Below are 26,675 nucleotides of genomic sequence, written 5' to 3'. Positions count from 1 at the left end.
TCACCAAAATCAGCTACGTCCACATTTGGGCACCCACTCTCCGACCTCTCGGACACCGACTTCCCCATTGCCGGCACCCGTGTTGGTTTCTCTGGTTTCTCAGGGGACGTTACCGCCTCTCCCCGCTGTGACTCTGCCGCACTGCGATGGTTCTCCGCCTTGGCAGCCTCCAGTAGCTCCAGCACCAGCATCGCCATCGTTCGAGATGCCCCAGCGAGAGCCGGCCCCCCTTGCAGGCCCAGTTTCTCAGGAGGCTGGTTCACCTGTGGTCATCCCTTCCCCATCGTCCCCGCCACTGGGTCTTGCCCCTCCTGAGGTGGCACAGGATCCGGAGTTCGACAGCTTGTCGCCCGTTCTGTCCCGGGCTCCGGTGGTGGGACGACGGGGGCCTCTTCGAGTGGGTCACTTCCAGCCGTATTCGAAGGTTCCGGCTCGAGGATTGGCAGATCCCCTCGACTCCGGCCTTCCAATGGATGTGGAGGTCATCGCTCCTGCCCGACGCTCCACCTTCCAACGCAGTGGATCACAGTGGCTTCACCCCCGAAGGAGGAGGAGTGCAGTAGCCACCAGAAAGATCGCGGGAGGCGCACATCAGCACGGCGCGTCACGGACGGTAGTTGCCGCAAGTAGAGTCCCGTCCACCAGAGGGCACGTGTGAATTCGGACGCGACCTCTGCTGGCGTAACAACAACAACAACTCAGGCAGCACGGGCCGTGCCCAGTCAGTTAACATCGAGCATGCCTAGGGCACAGTCCCGTTCTACGACAAGTGAAGTGCGACGTAAACATGAACAGTGTTATTACAGTGCCATCATCATTTTAGCATACAGTAAAGCTGCATGTCATTGGGAAAAATTACAGCTGTAGTTTCCCGTTGCTTTCAGCCATTCACAGTACCACCACGACAAGGCCATTTTGGTTGATGTTACAAAGCCAGATCAGTCAATCACACAGAACAGAAATATATTAACATCTAATATAAATTTAAGTGCTAGGAAGTCTTTTCTGGAATACTTATATATAAGGAAACATCGACAACAGACAGTACCATCGGAGACCAAGGTTTGACTACACTATGCTGGTTCAAGTGGATAACTTTATTTTAATGAATGAAGCTTTCATGACACTGTTTGTCTAAGAGTGATGGTGCACAACTGTTCACATATGAAAGAGTGCAACTGAGAAACCTTGGTGATTTTACTTTATTCTGTACACATAAAACCATTGTGAATGAAAACTCTATCATGGAGACCATTTACAAATACATGGTGGTCCCCACAATGAGAAACTAATTAATTGCTGTGATGACACAAGATTGTAATTTTCAAAAGGCAAGAAAGATACCTTATAACAGTCCAACATCACATACAAGGGGAAAAAAAAACAATGTCTACTTAAAAAATTGAAGCGACTGCAGAACCAACCTCACTTACGATTGATAACGTCCAAAGGAAAATGTCAGATTAACTTTTTTCTTCCTGATTATAAGTACAGAAAACTTACAGTTGACATCATCTCAATACTGGATTTATAACAGATAAAGCACTTCCTCAAATGGAAATAACTGAATATTTCAGTGCCCTCAACAGTGCATCACCTAATTTGGTGGTGGTAAGTAAAATCACTTGTGCTTGGGGTTGATTTTATATGTATTTGAGGTTCTAACACATAGCAGTTAGAAGCCTGGTTTTATTGGAGACGAAATTATTACTGTACTTCAACCATTTTTTTGTAAGAACAATACTACACAAAATTCTAAACAAGTTAATAACATATCATCCTTCCTTCAACCATAACTGGAATGACAATTGAAGACAAATGGATTCTGATCAGTTCAACAAATGCATAACAAGATAAGAGTACTGAGGGGCTAGGCACTGAACTCGATAAAACTGAGAGTCAAATTTTGTATTCATCATTCCCCCCCCCCCCCCCCCACCCTCCCCCCCAACAGAAATAATAAAGTAATTTACAGAGCAGCAGGACACAAGTATTTCACACAACTTTTATGAATAGTAATTATTTGAATAAAAAACAAAAACAGACTAACAGACCCTTAAACAACATAGTGAACAAGCAAATACATGAGGGCATATTACTTATGACACTACTGCAATGAACATAGTGTGACGAAACATTTGTTCTGGAGTCTACAGCATCATAAGCAATGGCTGCAATGAAAGGGATCCCCAGAGAGGAGTGAAAACTATGGGATCCTTCTAAATTCAGGCACTGTGGGACACAAGGGCATATCAAATATACCAGATGTGAACTAACAACTTACAAGCAACTCACTCATGACAGTTACCTCTGAATGTTGTCAGTGTACACTACTGAAAAACAAAAGGTGTAAGAAACATTCTGGAAATATGTTGATACTATGGAGGTAACTATAGATGAAATCTCGTATTCTACAGTTCAATGCAAGCAGATATGAACTTCCCAAATACACACAACAAAAAGAGTTTTACATACCTCAGTTCCGAAAGCTCCGTAGCCTGTACAGGAAATTGGGATAGAGATCAACATAACATCATCATTTCCATCCTTTTTATTGCTCATGAAAACCACATACTGCATGTTGTACCAACATACAGCGAGACCTTCAGAGGTGGTGGTCCAGATTGCCGCACACACCTGTACCTCCAATACCCAGTAGCACGTCCTCTTGCATTGATGCATGCCTGTATTCATCGTGGCAGACTATCCACAAGTTCATCAAGGCACTGTTGGTCCAAATTGTCCCACTCCTCAATGGCAACTCGGCGTAGATCCCTCAGAGTGGTTGGTGGGTCATGTCATCCATACACAGACCTTTTCAATCTATCCCAGGCATGTTCGACAGGGTTCATGTCTGGAGAACAAGCTGACCACTCTAGTCGAGCTATGTCGTTATCCTGAAGGAAATCTTTCACAAGATGTGCACTTGGGGGCGCAAATTGTAATCCATGAAGACAAATGCTTCGCCAATATGCTGCCAATATGGTTGCACTATCAGTCGGAAGATGGCATTCACGTATCGTACAGCCGTTACAGCGCCTTCCATGACCACCAGTAGCGTACGTCGGCCCCACATAATGCCACTGCAAAACAGCAGAGAACTTCCACCTTGCTGCACTCGCTGGACAGTGTGTCTAAGGAGTTCAGCCAGAGCAGGTTGCCTCCAAACACGTCTCCGACGATTGTCTGGTTGAAGGCATATACGACACTCATCGGTGAAGAGAATGTGATGCTAATCCTGAACAGTCCATTCTGCATGTTGTTGAACCCATAAGTCCCACGCTGCATGGTGTCATGGTTGCAAAGATGGACCTCACCATGGACATCGGGAATAAGTTGCACATCATGCAGCCTACTGTGCACAGTTTGAGTCATAATACGACATCCTGTGGCTGCACGAAAAGCATTATTCAACATGGTGGCACTGCTGTCAGTGTTCCTCCAAGCCATAATCCACAGGTAGAGGTCATCCAATGCAATTGAAGCCCTTGGGCAGCCTGAGCGAGGCATGTCATCAATAGTTCCTGACCCTCTGTATCTCCTCTATGCCCGAACAGCATCGCTTTGGTTCACTCCGAGATGCCTTGACACTTCTCCTGTTGAGAGCCCTTCCTGGCACAAAGTAACAAGGCAGATGTGATCAAACCACGGTATTGACCGTCTAGGCATGGTTGAACTACAGACAACATGAGCCGTGTACCTTCTTCCTGGTGGAATGACTGGAATTTGTTGGCTGTCGGACCCCCCTCCATCTAATAAGTGCTACTCATGCATGGTTGTTTACATCTTTGGGAGGGTTTAGTGACATCTCTGAACAGTCAAAGGGACTGTCTCTATGATACAATATCCGCAGTCAACTTCTATCTTCAGGAGTTCTGAGAACCGGGGTGATACAAAACTTTTTCTGATGTGTGTATATGCTGGGCTGGGAAGTAAAGGTCTGTCTCTGTCTGTCTTCTGTTGATAGAATTCTTCCATCTGGGCTGTTCAAGCACATTTTGTGGCCAAAGCAAAGCTTAATTTTAATGATCTTTCTCCCTTACTTTCCAAAATATTACGAAACATATCATGTTAGACAGATACTGCTATCATACTCATGCATAGCATTTATTTATTTCATAATGATAATAATTCTTCTGTCAAATCACAGTTAACTGTTAGTGTACACAACATTTTTCTTTTTCTTGATTTTTTTTTTCTAATGCTACCAACTACCTCACCAAAACATTTGTCTTGTCTTTGTCTTTTCTAATCTTATCCACAGCAATTTATCAATTGTTAATAATGAGTCTGTTAAACTTTACCCTATTAGTCTCTACCATATACAATCTACATCTTTGGCCCAATCTGCCATGATCAACTTGTTAGTATTACCTACTCGGCATTTGTTTCAATGTTCCTTACTTTTCAATTCTTTTAAATATCAGTTACTCCGACCTGCACTGAAAAAAATTTAGTTATTTTACTCTGCTGTTTTCCTGATGATTGCCTCATTAATAAAATAAAGAGCAACAAGCTTTGTCTCTACATGAAATTACAAATGTAGTGCTTAAAATTGTGGGTAAGAAGCAATAGTGAAGTTGCTGACAGCATGTAATGAAGCCCGAAGAAAATTACTTTAGGAATCTTTAGAACAACTCTGTTTGCTAGACAACAAAATGTCAGAAATGCTTCCTTTGTTTTGTAAATAAAACATATACAATTGGAATTTACATCACCTTGTGCATAAAAACGAGAGACCGTTCAAATGCATTATTGACATCTTCATATGCTGGATCAGTGATGCACCTTCCCTTCACCTGCCGCCTGCGAAGTTTCAAGTAATTGTACCATAATTTATAGCTGAAAAGCAAAACATAAAAGATCATGTATCAATATATGATACACATAAATCTGGAAAGCACTCTGCAAAGAAATCATAGCAACAAGTGTACAATTTGTTGTCAGAAAACCCACTTTTTCTATCACATCATTTTAATATTATGTGAAAAGTGATGAATCAGCAAAGTGACCCACACCATACTGCAAAAGGAAAAAACCGAAACTTTTGTGTACTTGGAGATAAATAAAAAATGGATCAGAAAGTACATGTTTCACTCAGTATTATTCATCACACCAGAAAACGAATCAAAAAGAAAAATGAATGCAAATATTTTCAGCATATCAGTCACTCAAACATTCACTCCATTCATGTATCACCTTCTGCAGAGTGCATTAGGAAGGACAACCTTTGGGGAAATGGAATAAGCCTGTGCTGTGTTAAATTTAATTAACACAGTAATATTAACAAGAAAGCCACTATAAAAAAACTGATACTTTTTCAGTCAAGTTAAATAACTGCAATTTATCTCATACTGATAGCTTAATATTTACAGGATTGTACTGATGTTTGTCATGTGAAAGCAGTCATCTATAAGCAGTATTAACGGAGGTTCATGCATGTGTCATGCAGCAAACTGAAATCTTCACACCTTATATCTAGATACTAAGATATATTGTAAAAGTAACGGCTAATAAAATATTTTTAAAATTCTTTTGAACTGTAAGGATTCAAAATTCATTGTCATATGTTTACTGGGAGCTTTTCGAAAACCTTCACTCCAGAATACAACAGACTATCTGAGCTCTAAGCAAGGTGAAAAAATGAGCATTAAAAATGTTCATGTCTTGTAGAGTGGTTGTGTAAAATAAATTCAAATGATTTTTAGTTCTAGCAACAAATTAGATTCAGGAAGTGAGTGCAACAATTCTAAGTTTCTTGAACATACCTCTGCAAAATATTTTGTTATCTACCTTACACAATATTTTTACTGCTCACTTTATTAACTTAAGTCGCATTATCCCTGAAGATATTTTGATAAAACAACAGGGCTTCAAAATACTCAAAACAAGCAGATGCCCTTATCTTTGGGTTTCTACACCTACAACTTGGTAAATTGAGTTCTTTATTCAGTTATCTGTGTGTTGAACTAATTTTATCTTTGTATCCAGCTTTATCCTGAGAAATTTTACACAGAGTGTTTAATTTAATACATAATCATTAATATCTCTTTTTGGTACCATGACATTTCTATTTATTTTAAATTGCATAATGTGAGTTTTTGCGAGGTTACAACTCAAACTGTTTGCTGTGAACCCATCTGCACCTGTTCAACTATCATCTGGATTACGTGCGGTATGCTTGAGTTTCAGCCCTTTATAAGTGTCATCAGCAAAATTTAGACCCAACATTGTGGGACTTTACATTCCCCTCCCCAATACTGAGTTTCTCCATTCATCCTCACGTATGTGGGCCACTCTCTACATGAGGTCTGAGTGATCCGCCCTTCCAAAACTCCCTCTTTCCTCTCTGAGGAAGAAATTAACTGTTCCAAAAACTACAAATAGTTCTTTTTACCTTTCAGATTTGTCTTTTGGTAGTAAAGGACTTCTGAATGTAAGCACTAGCCAGTCATTCTGTCTCCTCATAAATATACTATTTTCATAAGTTAATTCTCCATTTGATACAAATGTGTTTTGTAAAGATGTATTTTAACTATTTTACTTATAAAACAAACCTAAGTATTCCAAGAATGAGAAAGCAATATAGATAAAATACAGTAACACACAATGTCAGCCTCGGCATACATTATTAGTCCTTGTTGGAAGGCATCAAGAGTGAAGGAGTGGGGCATGGACATATACACATACTAATCACCAAGCGTTCACAATGGAACTAATGATATACTTTACAGCAAAATTAATGAGTAGGGAGAAAAAAAATCTTGGCGGTCTCGACAATGAAATAAATACTGCATTCCTTACCTCCCGGGCAATTCTTTCAGAGCCCTTTCAAAAATTATATTGACAGTCTGTTTTGGGCTTCCTTTCTTATGTTCAATGTAACGCAGCCAGTGCTTAACTGAAAAGGGATTACGAAGAATTTCTTCTTCATACGGCAAGTCATCTTCATTCTGGAAAAAGGAAAGAAAACATATGTTGATAGTTTTTTCATACAATGAACAAAACCAATGTGAATACAAATAGTGAAGGAAAAATCAGTTTACCCAAACGTTGCACACTAAACTGCACAAACAGTTCCTCATTAAGTTGGCAAGTGCACATCAGAGGATCTAATCACATTTTTTATAATGCAAAAGATGGCTGACTTACACTGTGCTTCATAAAATAATGGGGATTAGGCATGAGATGAAATACTTCAGAGTGTCAGAGAGATGGAAATAACAAAATGATGCAGACTCTAAAACAAAATGATTATCAAATGTATTCTGCAGGCTTGTAATACATTAATTGTGTATTTGTGTACACTATTATATCACTAAAATCTATGGTAGTAGGCCAGAAAAGGTTATGGAACTATAGTGAATTATTAAGTGAAAAACGTTAAAATGATTAACATTCAGCCTTTATTCAATGAACTGAAGTGATTTGCAATGAGGAGACTGGAAAGAGCACAGAGTGAAGCTGAACCAATACAAGAATTTGAGGCTCCCACCAAATATCCTGAATGTTAAATTATGGTTCACAAATATATTTACTGCTCAGGGTTGCATCTGCCATTTACTCAGCATCACAAAGGAGAGACCATAGGAAAACAGTAGCTAGCTCACCTATGACCAGTGGTTTATGTAACATCTCTGCAGGCAAGTCCCTGTTTCCTCCAAACAAATATCCTTAATTAACACTTACCAGGGTACAATTAGAACACACTGTCATGTAAACAGTATCAGAAGAGGGTTAAATTATGGAGATGTTGGAATGTTAGTTTGGTATTGCTCTCTCTCAGGAGACTGCATATCGACTGGTGAGTGTTCATCGAGGCACCTCAAACTACTGCCTAGCCTAAAGTGGCCTATGTGCACTCCACAAGTACTCTCTTACCCGAGTGGCTGCTTCCTGTATGTAGTGCACCCCTGACCTATCAAGGGGATTCCTACAAATCCCCACAGATAACACAGGTCTAGAAGTCTGCAGCCAAGACCATCACAGCCTCAATGAAGCCTTTGGTTGAGACCCTCCACTGGCTCCAAACCAAAGGACCCCAATCAACTCTGGGAATGATGCTGCAAATTATGAGCTCTGTTTGCACCCTACACATGAAGCCAGCAGTCTTCACCAACTCCGCCAGCTGCTTGTGCGAACTCAGGATCGCCTCAGATCTTGTGCGACAGGCGTCATTGGTGCTGACATGAGCCACAACATGTAGATGACTGCATCCTGCACACTCAACAGCCACAGACAAGGCCACCTCCATATCTCAGATGAGGCCTCCCGGAAGACATTCCGAGTGCACATTGGCTTTCTTTCCAGCCCTGAATGCTGTCTGCCTAAGGGGCTCCACAATGCGCCTAACATTGGAGCTCCCAATAACTAGCAAACTCCTCCCCTTGTGTGTCTGCTGAGACCCTGCTGAAGAAGTGGCTACCTGTCCAGTCACAGGGTGAATAGGTGAGGCCAGGTGACCAGTCTCCACATTGGTACTCTGCCTCAAGCGATACATTATCACCCTGCCACCCATCCTGCTGTGATGGCGGATCCACCGTGTTGGGTGCACTAGGAAGTGCCTCAGAACCAGATCCCGTGGGCAAAACAAGGGACACCTGAGGTGTCCCATGTGATGCGCCAGATGCTCCGCCACCACTACACCCCGAGGTAGCAGCCCGAATGTGACTGATCATAGCCAAGAGCACATCCAGCTGTTGGTGAACTGTGGCCAACTCTTCCTGTGTCTGCAAACAGCATGCACACTTCCTAGCCAACCTAGCAAGACTAACTGAAGAAGTGAACTACAAAAGCAGAAAATCCTAGATATGCAACTTGCTACCTTCCCGATGCATAACCAATGGACGCTGATGTGTAAATGAGCTACATAGCTCGCTGTTCAGTGAGCAACTATTTCGCTACAGACTAAATAAATTTACACTTTCAAAACGCCATATAAACAGATAAACATCTGCAAAATTTAACAAATATACTGCATGTCAAACACATAAAAAGTTAAACACTTAACTTGCCACTCTGTACATGTGTATCAGTTGAGAGCGGGAGCCTTACTGACTGGCTTACTAAATGAATGGAAGGTTGCTTTCAAAACAAAACATATGAGCAACTACTGTGCTACAAACTGAATGAATTTAAACTTACAAAAATGAGAGATTAAACCTCCTAAACAGGGAAACATGCATGAAATTTAATAAATACCATACAATGCAAACTAAAATAGTAATAATAACAACAACAACAATAATAATAAGATTCTACAGTTTCCACCCATCAAAAGATTTGTTTAACACGTAAACCTCTCCATCTTTTCCTGCTCTTCCACCATTTTCCCCTGTCTCTGTTGAAACCTTCTCCTCTCTCTTTCACACATTCCTACACTCCAACAATCCATCCGTCCCTTCCTCTGGGTCTCATACTGCCATTTCATGGGGCCTGTCTTGGTATTCTGCCAACTCCCATTCTTTTCACATAGCAGTACTATCTTAAACTTGTCTTTTCTGTGGTCACTTGTGTGGGCATCTGTTTCACCATTTCTTTACTACTCTGCAGTTAAAAAATTTATCAGGATGTGGTTCAGGTACCTGTTAATCCTGTAATATTGTCCAAAATATAAGTTACAAATATTAACGAAGGAGTATAGGCTGAATGTTTAATTACACATAATGACATCTCAGGGGGCTTAGCTAGTATACTTTGATCTGCACCCATGGAGGGGGTGGCTGATGAGGCAAACAGTCACTAGGCACAACCTATGGGATACTGCTGCACCCCAGGGTTTCTTAACATAAGCAGAGCTTTGGCTCAGATGCTCTCAGAACTTCTATGGAGCTTACTGATTTTCATAAAACACTACCGGTAGATTAAGTTAATCATTGGTGAACACTCATCACCAGTCTCTAAAAATAAAAGATATGGCTCATTCACCATATGATTTTTCATCAAAACAATTGCTTGTAAATAGTAAAATTGTGAAAATATTTTTCTTGTTATAAAGTTAGCCCAAGGAACAATGAAACTTGAAGGTTTTGGAACAAATTTTTGGGTTGCCAAAGGGCACTAAATAATTTTACAGTAAAAATATTTTGGTAGATGCTGAAGATAGCGGCATGAATATTCCATTACAAATGGATTACATAGTACCCTCATCTTTTGTAAATATGCAAAATCATGCAGGAATCTGATGCACTTGCAGACAGCTAAATTGAAAGAATCATGGCAAAATAAAGAAAGTTGAGAAATGGCAAATAAAAGCAGAAGATTCTGTTGACAGATACCAAAAACATCAGCTTTTACTCTCACAATCAAATTACCTGTATGTTTTAGAGCTTTCTTTATCTACCATTAGGTGAACCTCTCTGTCATATCCAGTGCACTGCTTTAATTGACTCCTGCCACTCACTATGCAAAGGGCAAACTACTTGTGGCAGTTGTGAGTTAGATGTTCATGTAGCAGGGATAATATGCTGAGGTCTGTAAACATGTTTGAATTGATCAAACGTCCAGCCTGAAGCAGGAATTACAAATTTTAGATACAAAATACAAAACTTCAAGAATACTATATCATATCATGAGGTAAGAAAGGTACACTGGTTCCTTACAACCTGCAGTATTCACAACATCCTTTGCAACAATGGTGAAGAAGCAAGTAGGCTATTAAGACTACGGTTCTCATTCCTTTCTGTTAATGCATTGTCTTGCTTTCCTCAAACATTATTTGGGATGGCTAAATAAAGATTTCTGTGTCTTTTTTTAACTATTGAAGCAGGCAAAAGGGAATAAAGATGCCTAAAACATGAGACTGACAGAAAATGCAAATTGGCTAAACACGAATGACTACAGGACAAGAGCAGTGCTGTAGAGGCACGCATGATCAGGAGAAAATTAGGTTTCGCCTACAGGAAAATTATAGAGGCATTTGGAGAAAAGGGAAGCAATTTATGAACATTAAGAGTTCAGATGTCAAAGAAAGGAACCAAGCAAAGAAAGGAAAACTGAAAGGTAGAACATACATATAGAAGGTCTATACAAAAGAAACAAACTTAACAATAACATGGGAAGAAGTACTTGAAGATAAGATGGGATATACGGTACTTTGAGAAGAATTTGAAAGAGGAAGGAAACGCATAAGGCCAAACAAGGAACAAGGAGTACTCAACATCTGATTAGAATTTTGACAGCCTATAGAGAAAATTCCTTTACAAACCTATTCCATCAGGCATGCAAGTACACTGTCTTAAAAAAAAAAAAAAAAAAAAAAAAAAAAAAAAAAAAAAAAACATTTTTTTTTGAGGCACTCAGAAAAGGAGGAGGAAGCACGATGAAACTTCACGGTTTGAGAGAGTATTACAAAATCATGTCAGATTAACAAAGAACTTGGCAGTATGAGCCCCAGTACGGCATTCTGTCTGTTCTGGCCTGGATGCATGCACTGATCCCACTGCAAATATCATAAAGTTCTCTCTCCACAGCTATAAATGGTACTTGATATCCTATGTTCTGGTACTGGGACTGAATTGGTGTCTGAGCTGATCTCACACGTGTTCTACTGGGAACAGATCTGGGGATTTTGTTGGCCATAGGAGCATCTCAACATCAGGCAAACAGTCCACAGATGCCCATGCAATGTTCAGACAAGCAATGCCCTGCTGAAAAATGCTACCACAATACTTTCTCATCGGAGGTGACACATGATGATGCAGAATGTCCGTGCCATACTATTGGACTGTCAGAGTTCCCACACATCTCCAAAACACTGGAAGAAAGGGATCTCTCCCCAGGTCACCACTCATTCGCTGACCATGTCCATCTGGGGTAGTGAACAAACCCGACTCATCACTTAGCATAATGCAATGCCATTTATCAGCAAGCCACGCTCACCACTCACGGCACCACTCCAGATCCAGTGTTTGGTATCAGCCTATGCATGGTGTAGCGATTCCCTGATCTGTTTGCTACTACTCTCCTACTAATGATGTGGGAGGACTCAGAATGTTACATGGGCTATTAATGTGCATACATTTGTCAGTAAAAGAGCAAGACCTCAAAAGCTAGTGTGAATGCTACTTTCTGTTCAATGTGTCTGTGCTCAACTCATCAGTCCGCTAAAGGGGAATAGTGTGCTTTCCTGTATTTTACGTATTAGTTAAAACAGTTAGCAACAAGAAAGAACAACTTGCAAGCTGAAATGTAATTCGTCAGTCTGGTCATTATGAGCCTACCACTAGTCCATTTCAAACAAACAGACAACAAAATGGTTCAAATGGTTCTGAGCACTATGGGACTTAACATCTGAGGTCATCAGTCCCCCAGAACTTAGAACTACGTAAACCTAACTAACCTAAGGACATCACACACATCCATGCCCGAGGCAGGATTCGAACCTGCGACCGTAGCAGTCGCGCGGTTCCGGACTCAGCGCCTGAACCGCTAGACCACCACGGCCGGCAAAACAGACAACAAAAGATGATGAAGTCAACAACTATAAATGAAAACAGAGGTACAAATATCAGCAGAATATTGATAACATTTCATCATCCTTCCTATACGGAGAAGGGCTCAGAAACCAAGAACACATTGAATCATGTGACACTAGGTGATGGATCCAGTGACAGCATTCTTCTTGACCGTATGGAGACAACCATTCATCCAGTCCAAAAAAAAAAAAAAAAATTATCACTGTCTCTCCACTCCAAAGAGAAGACAAGGTCAAGGGGAAAGAGAAGCTTCACCAATCAAAGGCTTTTGTACCCCCAATGGATCATAAATGAGTTCAAGGTTCATGAGAAGGAACTAGGACTCTTATCGCAAGTGAGGCTTGTGTGTTTATGCCTTAGAGAAGGCATATTTTAAGGACACTAGTACCCTTGTGCTACAGGGTAGTGGCTACCACAGGAGGCCAACGTCAGGAGTACAGGGCGAAAGGTGGAGTAACCATACTTGTTAACAGCATATCCACCCTTCGCCATCACCATCACATTGCAAGCAATCGCTGTTACTATTCACCAGGTACATTAGGGGAGACTCCAAAGTCTATATATGATACTATGTGATTTGTGGTCTTAAACACTCAGAATGTGTGTGTGTGTGTGTGTGTGTGTGTGTGAGAGAGAGAGAGAGAGAGAGAGAGAGAGAGAGAGAGACTACTTCACACATCAAACTACACACACACACACACACACACACACACACACACACACACACACACACACTCATTCAAAGTGCTGAAGACCACAAATCACATAGTATTATTTGACAGCACAGCAAAATTTAACACAGGCCAAGCAACCGCAATTAAGAAGTAAAATGGGTGCAGTGCTGGTGGTCAGTTTATTGTAGAAAGTGGATCACATGGCTACTCAGCTGCGACATAACATATCCATTCAGTTTCGTGGTTTTGAAGTAGTGCATTTATCATTTTTTCCCCTCTTCTTTCACTCACATCTTTTTAAATCAATAAGGTGCTCACTAGAGTGAAACATGTCTCTGCTGCAGACACATTTTCACTTGTCACTGACACAGGATGAACAAAAATGGAAAAGTTAACTTACTCTCAGATCCTATGGCAGTTGTATCAATTGGTTGCAAACTGAGAAGAATGCTCGCATTTGTAACTGTTGGAATGCTCGCATTTGTAACTGTTGGAAGCAGAAAAAAAATGAAGAGTGGAAGTAGAAAATAGTCAAAGTTCCAAATGTGATGTTTGTCAGGAGAATGGAAAATAAAAACAATGTACCTCTATTTGTATGTAACAGATTTGTATCCAAAAAACTGAGATGGTATCTGATACTAAATTGAGATTACTTACTTATGCAACCCACTGTATCACCGCAAAAAATAACGAGACAAATTAGAAAATGGATACTTTAGCAAGTGCCATACCCGGAAACTGATTGGTTATGCAGCCCACTGTATCACCACAAAAAATAATGAGACAAATTAGAAAATGAATACTTTAATAAGCGCCATACCAGGGAACTGACTGGTTCTAGGTGCTGATAAGAAAGTTTTTACAAGTTGATTCTTCCAAAGAAGAAAACACCAACAAGCCACTGTTAATAATGCCTCCTTTTAAATTAGTTGTTAGCTGCTTTTTTTCAACTGTAAAAAAACAAGTAAGTAATACAAATTTCAATAACTGTCTGAAGAAGAAACCATTTGAAACCAGTAACAGTGCTATTTGTATAAAAAACAACATTATTAACAATGGCTGATTACTGTTTTCTTCTTTCCAAGAATTAACTTTCATTTTATATGTAGCCTTGGCCTCCAAATGTCAGTTTTCAACAAACTAGCATGAAGAAAGTTTTTGTTTCGAGTGCCAGTAATACTGATATACTACATTATTTTGTGGTAATACAAGCACAGAAATACAGCATTGGGTTTTTAACTATAGAACTGTCCTCATTAAAAACACTTCTTCTATCTTTTAAATTTTGAAATTCCAAAGCAAAGCACAGCTTGGCACAAAGATCAAGTGTCATGTACTAATGTATGTCTGAATACGTTCCTCCATGGTTTGGTACCTGGATCACTTTGAGAGACACACAACAAAGTACTGAGAACAAAATACCACTGAAAACACATTTCTTGAAAAAATGGCAGAATGGTTTTGTTTTCCACTCTTCAAATTTAACTCATAAAATGTTTGCACTGTCTACATCATTTTGAAATAATTTCTAAATTTTACAACATTTTGAAGTAGCAAGCTTAGCAGCTACCCCTAGATATCTGCCGGTGTCGCTATTGAGTGCTGCCCCAGAGACAAGTGTTTATTTGAATCTCAGTTTCATATTTTTCACTCTGGCCAATATTGAGTAGAAATTATTAGATGATAATATACAATGCAGATTGTGATAATCTGTGAACGTCTGCTTGGGGCAAATAGATACACAAAAATATCAAGTAGATAATACAAGTTACCACATTATATGAAACAACCTTTTAATATGAAGTACAATTTACTCACAAATACTAGCTCAACCTCCTCCTTTTCATAGCTGCGCATTTTGTAATCCTGAAACCAAAATCATATAACAGAGTATTAGTCATATTATCATCATCGTCATCATCATCATCATAAACGACAATGACAATCACAGCTTAATAATTATAATGAAATAACGTTCATTTAATCATGATGTATGTACTGTTTTGGAACTGTATGCAAAACATAACAAAGCAAAGTGATGTCCTGAAGATAATGGCACTTATGCTGGAATGGGAAATCATGCTGTAATATCAATAATTATGGAAAAGATAGATTGCTGCTCATAAAGATGACACACTGAGTTGCATTCAGCCACAATGAGAAAACAGCTACACACTAATCTTTCAGCTCAAGTCTTCTTCAGAAGAAAATAAAATAAAAAAAATTTTTACTCACATTCACATAAATAGGCACATCTCATGCACACATGACTGTTATCTATGGCCACTGCGGCTTTGGCCGAAAGCTCAGTGTGTAGCACTCGTCTTGTTGTGCCTGTCATCGACTCAATGTGGCATATTTACAGTGAGTAGAATCTATACTTCAACCTGGACTTTCCATTGCTTAATTCATGTTGTAACATTTTCATCTACCAACATGTGAAACAAACTTGTGAAAAAAACTTGTTTATTAAGAACGCATTAAAGATTTGTTTATGTTGTTTTTAAAAATAGCAACAAAATATTTTAAATGTTTTAAATGTTCCATTATGTTTCTGTAAAATAATTTATAACTAGGAAAAAGATTCTTATGATCAGGAGAAAAGTATTAGCCTTGATAAAGGCACAAGAAAGCTATCAAAAAGATATAAATAAATTAAATAAAAAGAACTCAAGATGGATCTCTTGTACTAAGCAGACATACGGTCAATTATTATAATATTGGTGTGGTAAAAGGTACATGAAGCAGGGTTAGCAGAGCTTTTCATGCAGTGAGAGGAACATCCACAAGTTTAATATGAATATGATTAACTCAGAAAGCTTCATAAACATTTCCTTATCCCGTAACTTAAAATCCCAAGCAATTTCATTTTCAGTATTTTGACAGAAATTTAAAATCCCAAGTATACTCAAGGAACTTAAGAAAAGATCTTTGAAAAAATAAAATCCCACTTATATCTGTTCAGCACTTAAAGAGCATCTGGCACTACATTTGTAGTCTGGCTGTCATGTTTTGTTAGAGGTGGTTGCCATTAGATATTGTCTTTTTGCTGATGTTAAACACAATCTTCCTTCCTCCTTCCTTTTTTATCATCTTTACTGTGAGCAGCTTTGGATACTCGGCAACAAAATGCATGTTTCCAGACACTATCCTATATTGTTGTTTAGGTAATGCTTTCAAAAAAGGATTGCCATAGTGCTTCTGAGTTTGACATTGAATTTAGTGGCTCAGAAAGTGAAGAAGACTGTGATGTTACTTCATTAGAGACTGAAAGTGATGACATTTCATTAGTTGAGTGTCAAGTTCTGGCCAGATTTATGTTCACAGGAAACAGTTGTGAAATATATGGTTAGACTTCGTAGCTACAGAGAAACTAAGAAATGACTTCCAGTTTCAGGATATTTTAGTTGAAGTCCAGTGCACAAGTATACTCGGGATTTTCAAAATTTTGTAACTTATTATTTTGAGATTTAAAACCTATCTAGATTTATGTTCACAGGAAACCATTCAGAAATATGTGGTTAGACTTCACATCTACACAGAAACTAAAAAATGTCTTCCAGTTTCACAATATGTTAGATGACGTCCAGTAAACAAGTGTACTTGGAACTTTATTGTTGATGATCTTACACATTTTGTAACTCATTATTTTGAGCTTTAAAAGCTGTATTTAAATGTCTATGTATAATGAGGTTCATTAAAGGTTGTTTTTGACGAATAAAAAAATATTTTTTTGAAGATAATTTGAAAGAAAAATTGTTCAGTTAAGGCCTCAAAAAGGAAAGACACTTGTAAACCATATCTTGTACTGAATGACAGTAATTCCAACAATGCAAGCAAGAATCATGCATTTTCATGGTTTGATGCAATTCTTTGCAAAATAAATTTTAAATTAAAGTGACAACTAAGAAAATTAGATATTCAGCTATAGGTGTGCATTTAGACTGCACTTAGTTGAAATTATTATTTACTTTTAAAAAATATCATGTAGTATTTCTCAAATAAAAACTGAATGTGATTAGTGGTAAATGCAGTTAATTAAGTGACAGCAATAACTGAAGAACAATGAGTGAAATTCAAGCCAAAACATATTTTAAATGGATAAGAGGAGCTCTATATTGTCACATCATAAACAATAAAGTCCAAATCCAAAAGCAGCCCTATCAATGAAGTACAACGCTTAGCATTGAAAGCACATTTTTTAATGACACCACCTTGCAGACAAAACAGCTACTGATCTTGAAGATGACGAGTACTGCTATTTGCACAAACATCAAATATTCCAGAATCTGCAAATATTACAAATATCAGAAATTTTGAAAACCTTCCAGAAATGATAAACACCAAATAACAAATATTTGCTGGTGACTAAGTTTGAAGTGGTAACACAGAGTGTGCTAGTCATTGATGTTAACCACTACTCCACAAGCATGCAGCACATCTCGCACCATTATTCCCCCTCCCATAAAGACAGTGATCTGCTGTTTCACATGTTTTGACTCAAGCTGACTACAGCACCCTGGCTCTACATCTTAATAAGGGATCCTCTGTATGGCAGCAGTGAAGGATCATCACATTGTCATCATGTTACCACATCCTCCTCACTACTATGAGTCTCAAAAGTAGCTGCTCCTGTGGAAGCCTCATGATCACTGAGGAGATCTGTTATCAATCTGGGCCTCAGAACTGTAGTACGGATTCATAGGGAGGACACAGACCATGTAGCTGCCCTTCAGTGTGCTTGATGGCGGTCATAAATCTCAACTTCGTAAGTGATAACTGGCAAGCAACAAAGGATGCAATATGGCACAATGTAGTGCTTTAGTAAATTTTTTGACAGTCCCTCTTTTGCACAGGTGTAAAAATCCATACCAAGTCTGCTGGGATGTATCTTGCAGGCCTGTGCTTGGTGTTGCGGTGTTCTTGGTCTTTCTCTTGGGTGTCCAGAAACCATATGTGATCCAGCAGTCTCCCTTCTTTGTTTGTCATCCTGAGTATAATTCAGTTGAAATGAAAATAGTATAGCCATTTTAATTTCAGAATCATGACCATAGAATGGAGAGAACAGTGTGTAGCCTGTAGTGTTTCGGTTCATGGTGACATTCACAAATATCTGGATGGTCAGTATTGTATCCCAATCTCTCCATATAGCATCAATGCACACCAAGAGCTCGTCTGTGAACATCTTATGAAAGCATTCTGTGTTCCATCCACCTGTGGAGGGTAGGCAGATGTCATACTGCGAGTGACGTCCCAAACTGAAATTACCTCCAATAACTGTCTTAACTGGAAAACTTTCCTATGATCAGAGATCATCACACGGGGTGCTCCATTCTTCAAAATGTTGTCTTATAGAAGAACCTTGTTATTTCCAGAGCTTCAGCAGTTAGCATAGCTATGGTGACAGTCTAGAGGATGACAAAGCCAGTGCAGAATATTATCCATCAATTCCGTTTTGTCGACTTCAGGAACCTCCCCAAAAGGTTGATCTAATTGGGTGGAATGGCATAGCTGCAGGTGGAATCTGTACTAAATGCCCCACACATAGGTGCAGGACCTACTTCCATTGCTGGCATTCTTTATGGTGACTCACAGAGTGTTTAATGGAACAATTGAGACTTGGCCAGTGATACCTGCGCCTGGTCTCTCTAGAGTCTTCACAATTCCCATCTTGTACTTGGAGCACATTCTAGAAGCAGAGGCTATATCACCTTTCAGCTGACCAGACGTTGGAGCATTGTAGAAATACTTCAGGACAGCTTAAATGAACTGCAGCAATGAGCAAGCATTTCCAGTCCATCTAATTATAGTTTCTCTTCAGAAATGTTTCACTTTTTTAACTGAAACTTGACAAATTCTTCCATCTTCATGGCTTTCAGCAACACTGGATCTCCGCTCTCCTCAGCAGCAACTTCATTAATGCAGTGATGACTGAGATTTTGTCCACACTATTGTGTTCCACCAAAGGATTCCTTGAAAGGAAGTCAGTACCCTTGTGCTTGCATCCATTTTTGTATCTCACTCTGCTGTCATTCTCTTGAAACCTGTGCGCCCATCCCACCAGTTGACCTGATGGATGCTTCAGGATAGTCAGCCAGGCTAGAGAATGGTGGTCTGTCATAATGGTGAATGGTTTGCCCAAAAAACAGCTGGAACTTGTTGATGGCTCAGGCAACTGCAAGGCACTCTTTCTCGGTTGTAGAATAGTTCATCTTGTACTTGGAGCACATTCTAGAAGCAGAGGCTATATCACCTTTCAGCACCTTCCTCAATGTGCACTGGAACTGCACATGTCCCACAACCCTTAGCGTTGGTGTGAAGTTCTGTCTTGGCATTCTCGTCATTCAACTGGAGAAGATGTTAGCACCTCCTTAAGGATGAGAAAAGATATTTCTCGCACGTCGTTCGAGGAAAATTTGTTGTCTCCCTGCAGTTATTCCTGCATGGGATGAGCCTTAGTACAGAAGTTCTTTATGAATCACCAACAGTACAAGCAAATTCCAAGAAACTTCCTCACATCACAAAGGTAGTGATGAGTGTCTGTTCTTATTTTCTCTGGATCAGGACAAACTTCATGGGTATTGACTAAATGCCCTGGGATTTTTATTTCTTGGTTGAATAAGAGGCAAAAATTTAGGATTCAGGCAGACTGAACAATCTTCAACGCGGCTGTCAGGCTGTCAGATGTTCTTCAAATGTCTTTGAGAAAATGATAATGTCATCCAGACAGCAAAGAGACATCATCCATTTAAGGTGTCGAAGTAGGCTGTCAGTCAAATGCTCGATGGATAGACATCTTTTTTCATGAATTTGTTCGTCATCAGTAGTCAACGCAGAAATCCCATGTGCCATATTTCATTTTAATAATGACCACAGGAGAGGATCAAGGACTCTTCTGAAGGTTCAGTGATGTCATCTTGCAGCATATTCTCCACTCCCTCCAGAATTTATACATCATTCAGTTAGTGACACAGTACACAAGTGCTGGCTAATTGGTGGATGATCCCCCGTGTCGATACAGTACTTTAACATGGACCATTAGGCCTTTCTCTCTTTTATTTTTATTTATTTTACATGTTTAGTTCCATAAGACCAAAATGAGGACCAAATCTCCAAGGTCATGGAACATGCCAGTACATGAAATTATAACATAAAAATAATAACAGACAAAATAAAAGTTTATGAGCCCCCCAAAAAAACCATAGCCTAATTTTATATAGGCCTAAACAAAATCAACAATATAACACAGAAACCAACTTAATTTTTCAAGGAACTCCTTGACAGAACAGGAGTGACTGCACACCTTTCTGCACAAGAGTCAAGGAAATGCGATCCAAAAGCAGATTAGATTTCTGTCTAGTATTAACTGGGTGAAAGCTGCTAATTCTTGGGAATAAGCTGATATTGTTAACAAAAAATGATAGTAAAGAATACATATATTGAGAGGCCAATGTCAGAATACCCATACTAGTGAATAGGGGTAAACAAGAGGTTCGTGAACTTACACCACTTGTTGCCCGAACTGCCCGTTTCTGAGCCAAATATATCCTTTGAGAATGGGAAGTGTTACCCCAAAATATAATACCATGTGCCATAAGTGAATGAAAACAAGCAACATAGACTACTTTTTGGGTGGAACTATCACTTACTTCAGATACGGTTTGAATAGTAAAAATGGCACCATTAAGTCTTTGAACAAGATCCTGAATGTGGGCTTTCCACACCTAGAAATTTGAACTGTTCAGTTTCACTAATCATATGCCCATTCTGTGAAATTAAAACATTGGGTTTTGTCAAATTGTGTGTTAGAAACTGTAAAAATTGAGTCTTACTGTGATTTGGCGTTAGTTTATTTTCTACAAGCCATGAACTTATATCATGAACTGCACTATTTGAAACAGAGCGAGTGTTGCACGCAACATTCTTTACTACCATGTTAGTGTCATCAGCAAACAGAAATATTTTAGAATTACCTGTAATACTACACGGCATATCACTTATATAAATAAGGAACAGGAGTGGCCCCAGCACTGATCCCTGGGGCACCGCACACTTGATCTTACCCCACAGCCAACTTTGAATAATGACCTTTTGTTGTCTATTGTTAAAGTAAGAGGTGAACAAATTGTGAGCTATTCCCCGTATTCGATAATGGTTTCTGAAGCAATATTTAGTGGTCAACACAATCAAATGCCTTAGTTAAATCAAAAAAGTGTTGGGGGACCTTCTGTTTAATCCATCCAGTGCCTCACAGAGAAAAGAGAATATAGCATTTTCAGTTGTTAAACCACTTCTAAAGCCAAACTGTACATTTGAAAACAAATTAGGTGAAATAAAATAATCAATTATCCTTACATAATACACGGACTTTTGAATAATCTTAGCAAACACTTATGACATAGAAATAGGTCTAAAACTGTCTACATTATCCCTTTCTCCCTTTTTTTTATAGTGGCTTTACTACTGAATAATTTAATTGTCAGGAAATTGACCATATATGGCTAAGTACAGGGCTAATATGTGCAGTACAGTACTTTAACATCCATGAGAGTCCTTAGTCTTCAATGACTTAATTATTAATTCAATCTTCCCCTTGTCCGTATCACAGAGGAGTACTTCAGACATCAATCTCAGAAAGGCATTTTCCAAGAGAGTTATATGATTCCCTGTAGAAACTAAGTTTTTATTTAATTCACCAGCAATGCTCAGAAAATGACTGCTAAATACTGTACATATATCTGACCCATTAGTAACAAAAATATTTTTACTGCGAACTGACTTTATATTGTCCACTTTGTGCTGCTGACCAGACACTTCCTTCACAACTGACCATATGGTTCTAATTTTATCCTGTGAATTAGCTAGTCTATTTGTGAACCACATCTGTAACTTTTCCTTTAGGAGTGGTCGGTTTCCTGACCGATTAAAGTACTCAGTAGTGAAGCCACTTTATAAAAAGGGAGACAGGGATAATGTTGACAATTATAGACCTATTTCTATGCCATCGGTGTTTGCTAAAGTTATCGAGAGGGTTGTATATACAAGGTTACTGCAGCATTTAAATTCACATAATTTGCTGTCAAATGTACAGTTTGGTTTTAGAAATGGCTTAACAACTGAAAATGCTATAGTCTCTTTTCTCTGTGAGGGTTTGGACGGATTAAATAAAAGGTTGCGAACGTTAGGTGTTTTCTTTGATTTAACGAAGGCTTTTGACTGTGTTGACCACAAAATATTACTGCAGAAGTTGGAACATTATGGAGTAAGGGGAGTAGCTTACAATTGGTTCGCCTCCTACTTTAAGAACAGAAAGCAGAAGGTAATCCTCCGCAATATTGAGAGTGGTAATGATGTTCAGTCCCAATGGGGCACTGTTAAATGGGGCGTTCCCCAGGGGTCGGTGCTGGGGCCACTGCTGTTTCTTGTTTATATAAATGATATGCCTTCTAGTATTACAGGTGATTCAAAAATATTTCTGTTTGCTGATGACACCACCTTGGTAGTGAAGGATCTTGTGTGTAATATTGAAACATTATCAAATAATGTAGTTCATGATATAAGTTCGTGGCTTGTGGAAAATAATTTGATGCTAAATCACAGTAAGACTCAGTTTTTACAGTTTCTAACTCACAATTCAACAAGAACTGACATTTTAATCAGACAGAATGGGCATGTTATAAGCGAGACGGAACAGTTCAAGTTCCTAGGCGTACGGATAGATAGTAAGCTGTTGTGGAAAGCCCATGTTCAGGATCTTGTTCAGAAACTAAATGCCGCTTTGTTTACCATTAGAACAGTATCTGAAATAAGTGACATTTCAACACGAAAAGTAGTATACTTCGCATATTTTCATACGCTTATGTCATATGGTATTATTTTTTGGGGTAATTCTTCTGATTCAAAAAGGGTATTTTTGGCTCAAAAATGGGCTGTTCGAGCTATGTATGGTGTAAGTTCGAAAACCTCTTGTCGACCCCTATTCAATAGTCTGGGAATTTTGACATTGCCCTCACAGTATGTATTTTCTTTAATGTCGTTTGGTGTTAGCAATATTAGCTTATTCCCAAGAGTTAGCAGCTTTCACTCAGTTAATACTAGGCAGAAATCAAATCTGCATGTGGAATGCACTTCCTTGACTCTTGTGCAGAAAGGAGTGCAGTATTCTGCTGCATCCATTTTCAATAAGCTACCACAAGAACTCAAAAATCTTAGCAGTAGCCCAAACACTTTTAAGTCTAAACTGAAGAGTTTCCTCATGGCTCACTCCTTCTATTCTCTCGAGGAGCTCCTGGAAGAGCTAAAAAATTAAGCAAATTCCAGTGTTACATTCTTGATTTTCTTTATTTAAACTAACGACTTGTCGCCTGAATATGTTTCTTATATTTCATTTTATCTGTTTCTACAATCGTGTTATAATTTCATGTATTGACTCGTTCCATGACCATGGAGACTTCTCCTAAATGTGGTCCCACGGAACAATAAATAAATAAATAAAATAAATAAACATACTGTTTGCCTTCCTAGTAACATTGTTAAGCACCTTATAATACTGTTTGTAATGGGCTACTGTAGCCTGATTGTGACTACATCTAAGATTTTGATATGATTCCCATTTTGTTCTACATGATATCCTTATCCCACTAATCAGCCACCCAGGCTGCCTTTTACTGCTAGTACCTTGTTTAGAACATTCTAATGGAAAGCAACTTTCAAAGAGTGTAAGAAATGTGTTGAAGAAAGCATTATATTTGTCATCAATGTTATCAGCACTACAAACATCGTGCCTCTATTGTTCCTTAAAAAGGTTTAAAAAACTCTCTACTGCCATTGGATTAGCTTTTCTATATAGTTTGTAATTACATATAACATTCGATTGAGTACAAAAACCTCTTAGTGTTAAAATTTATGCATCATGGTCTGAAAGGCCATTCACCCTTTTACTAACAGAATGCCTCTCTAGTAATGAAGAATGAATAAAAATATTGTCTGTGGCTGTGCTACTGTTCCCTTGCACTCCCTGGTTGGAAAAAACAGTCTGCACCAGGTCATATAAGTTTAGGAGAGCTTCCAACATCCTTTTTCTTGCACAATCACATACAAAATTAACATTAAAGTCACCACATGTAACTAATTTTTGGTACTCCCTATAAAGTGAACCAAAAACCCTCTCTAGCTTGATCAGGAATGTTCTGAAGTTAGAGTTAGGGGACCTATAAACAACAGTTAGTAGGCTAGTTTAGTTTCACTTAATTTAATTTCCCCTGCACACATTCAAATATCTGTTCAGTACAGTGCCGTGATACATTTACGGATTCAAATGGAATACTGATTTTTATGTACATGGCCACTACCCCACTCAGAGGAAAACCAGCCAGCTAATCTGTATCCTGGTAAAGGAAGCCTCTGAACTGTCTAATTATTTACTTGGTGCTTCAATATACCAATAATGTCAGAATCAACAACGATAAGCAGTTCACTAACTTTATCTCTAATACTTATGTTTTAATGAAATCTGCTAAATCTTTCTCTACTAGGATACCTGATCTCCTTTGAAGGTGATTCCTTTGTTAGAGGGACTTCCTTTAAGCAGAGATACCTATCAACTGACTTCAGTCTAAAAATGGTGCAGCTCTAACACCAACAACTAGAGGAATTTTTCCAGGAGTGATCCCACCACCACCCTCTACACTGTCACCTTTAAGCTTTGGCAGCCTCCCCTTCCCATACCTACTGAGGTGCAGGGCACGCCTTGTGAAAGCTGATCTACTGATATACTCAACTGGGACAACTGCAATGTGATCCGTGCCCTCTGCCATCAGTGCGTTCTCCAGCTGCATGTTAACAAGCCTAACAGCAGCATTAAGATGTGGCCAATCATGACACTGAAATAGTTGTACAAAGTGCACATTAGTGCCACTAGTTTGTGTAGCTAACTTTACCAGGCCACCACTTACATCATATTCCCTGTCCCTATCCAGACTATTCCCTACTCCACCCACTGTCACTACCTGGTCTTCCTTTGTAAAATTCCTACATGCTCCTCTATATTAATAGTCACCTGAGCAAACCCTGCACTAGATTTCACAATGCTGCTGCCCTGGTACTGCACTCCACACTTAAATGCATCCAACAGTTGGCACAGAATGGCTAACACTCACTCTTGTTGGTCCTCTGTTAGGCCAGATCCTATTGGTAGTTCAATAGTGGCTTTCTCCAAAGTGTTGTCTGCAGTGCTAGAGGAACACAATTCTTCATCAATTAAATTGAGACGCCTACCCTGAGCCATTTTGCCTTTTCCTAAGCACATTCATTTATGGACGAGTTGTGGCTGCTCATGCAAATTAGTGATCCAACATTCTCCTCAGCCACTTGCAACGCTTATGATCATCACTGGCTTGTAGACTTCTTTGTCAACACTGAGTAGCTTTTTGCAATTGTCAAACTGAGCTTGACAATGGCAAGATAACGACATTTCAATGGTAAACAACTGCCCAGAGCAATCTTTGTTATGTGTGTTTGTTGGAATAAGTGTGCTATTTGGAATACTTTTGTTAATCTGAAGCTCTGATCTCCCACAATCTATGGGCATTTGTGATATTTGCAAGAAGTCCCACCTGAGAAAATCATTATGATTATGTTTTCTTAAAACAACAAATTCAAAGGGCTGTATCCTGTCACTGACAGTTATTCTTGCAATATATGTTCCTGTCGGAGAGATCTATTTACCATTTGTGACCTTTATAAAAATCGCTTTTGTATCACATAATGTAGTCTTCTTTAGCCAGGATGATAAGCAGTCATCAAGATAGAAAAAGAAGTAATGAGTGTGATGGGCAAACATCTATTAGATGCACTACGAATGTAGTGGTGTGGACATGTTGGGAATGTGGGTCTCATGGGGAGCGTGCGAGGGATAAGTCCCTGCAGGTGGACTATCCTCTGTGCCCTCGGTGGCTCAGACAGATAGAGCATCTGCCATGTAAGCAGGAGATCCCAGGTTCGAGTCCCAGTCAGGGTACACATTTTCAACACGTCCCCAATAATGTATATCAATGCCCGTTTGCAGCTAGGGTGTTGATTTAACTATCATTTCAGAAAAAGAAGGCCCTGACTCAACTAGTACCCACACAACTTGGCCATCGATAATGTTTTCTGACATTTTGGTACAAGCTGTTGTATCATCCAGAGATCATGGTGACACACCAAAGTCAGCAACGCATATCGATACCATACACATCAGCGAAGGCTTACTGAAATTCACAACAACGTATGGGAAGTGCTCCTGAAAACTATGCCTCTCCTCTAGCCCTGCAGCACCCTCACACTGAGGTCAAAATAGTGTCGAGCATGCAAGAGCTCACCCCCTGTTCAAAACCTTAGCTACATCTGTCAATATCATTGTGTAGGACATTGACAATTAAAGTTTCTTATGACGTGTACTTTCGCAAAAGTAGCATTTTGTACTGCAAGGGAACAGTTTGTTAATCTGTTCATCAAGTGATGCTTTCATAGTCAGTGACAGCTG

General features: G+C 39.2%; 1 protein-coding gene across 1 annotated transcript in view; it reads right to left on the bottom strand.

Moving 5' to 3' along the window:
• LOC126262772 (pre-mRNA-splicing factor syf1 homolog) overlaps positions 1–26,675 on the bottom strand; it is a 149,654-nt gene that overhangs the window by 82,833 nt on the left and 40,146 nt on the right. Inside the window, exons 2-4 of the mRNA XM_049959588.1 lie at positions 14,969–15,016; positions 6,805–6,953; positions 4,719–4,842 (exon numbers count right to left, since the gene is read on the bottom strand). Coding sequence (XP_049815545.1) covers positions 4,719–4,842; positions 6,805–6,953; positions 14,969–15,007 — 312 coding nt within the window. The 5' untranslated portion in view covers positions 15,008–15,016. The remainder of the gene's footprint in view (positions 1–4,718; positions 4,843–6,804; positions 6,954–14,968; positions 15,017–26,675) is intronic.

Source organism: Schistocerca nitens, chromosome 6 (genome assembly GCF_023898315.1).
Source record: "Schistocerca nitens isolate TAMUIC-IGC-003100 chromosome 6, iqSchNite1.1, whole genome shotgun sequence".
In the NCBI taxonomy this organism is placed as follows: Eukaryota; Metazoa; Arthropoda; class Insecta; order Orthoptera; family Acrididae; genus Schistocerca; species Schistocerca nitens.
Note: the sequence above shows the minus strand (reverse complement) of the source record. Positions and strands in the feature narration are given on the sequence as shown.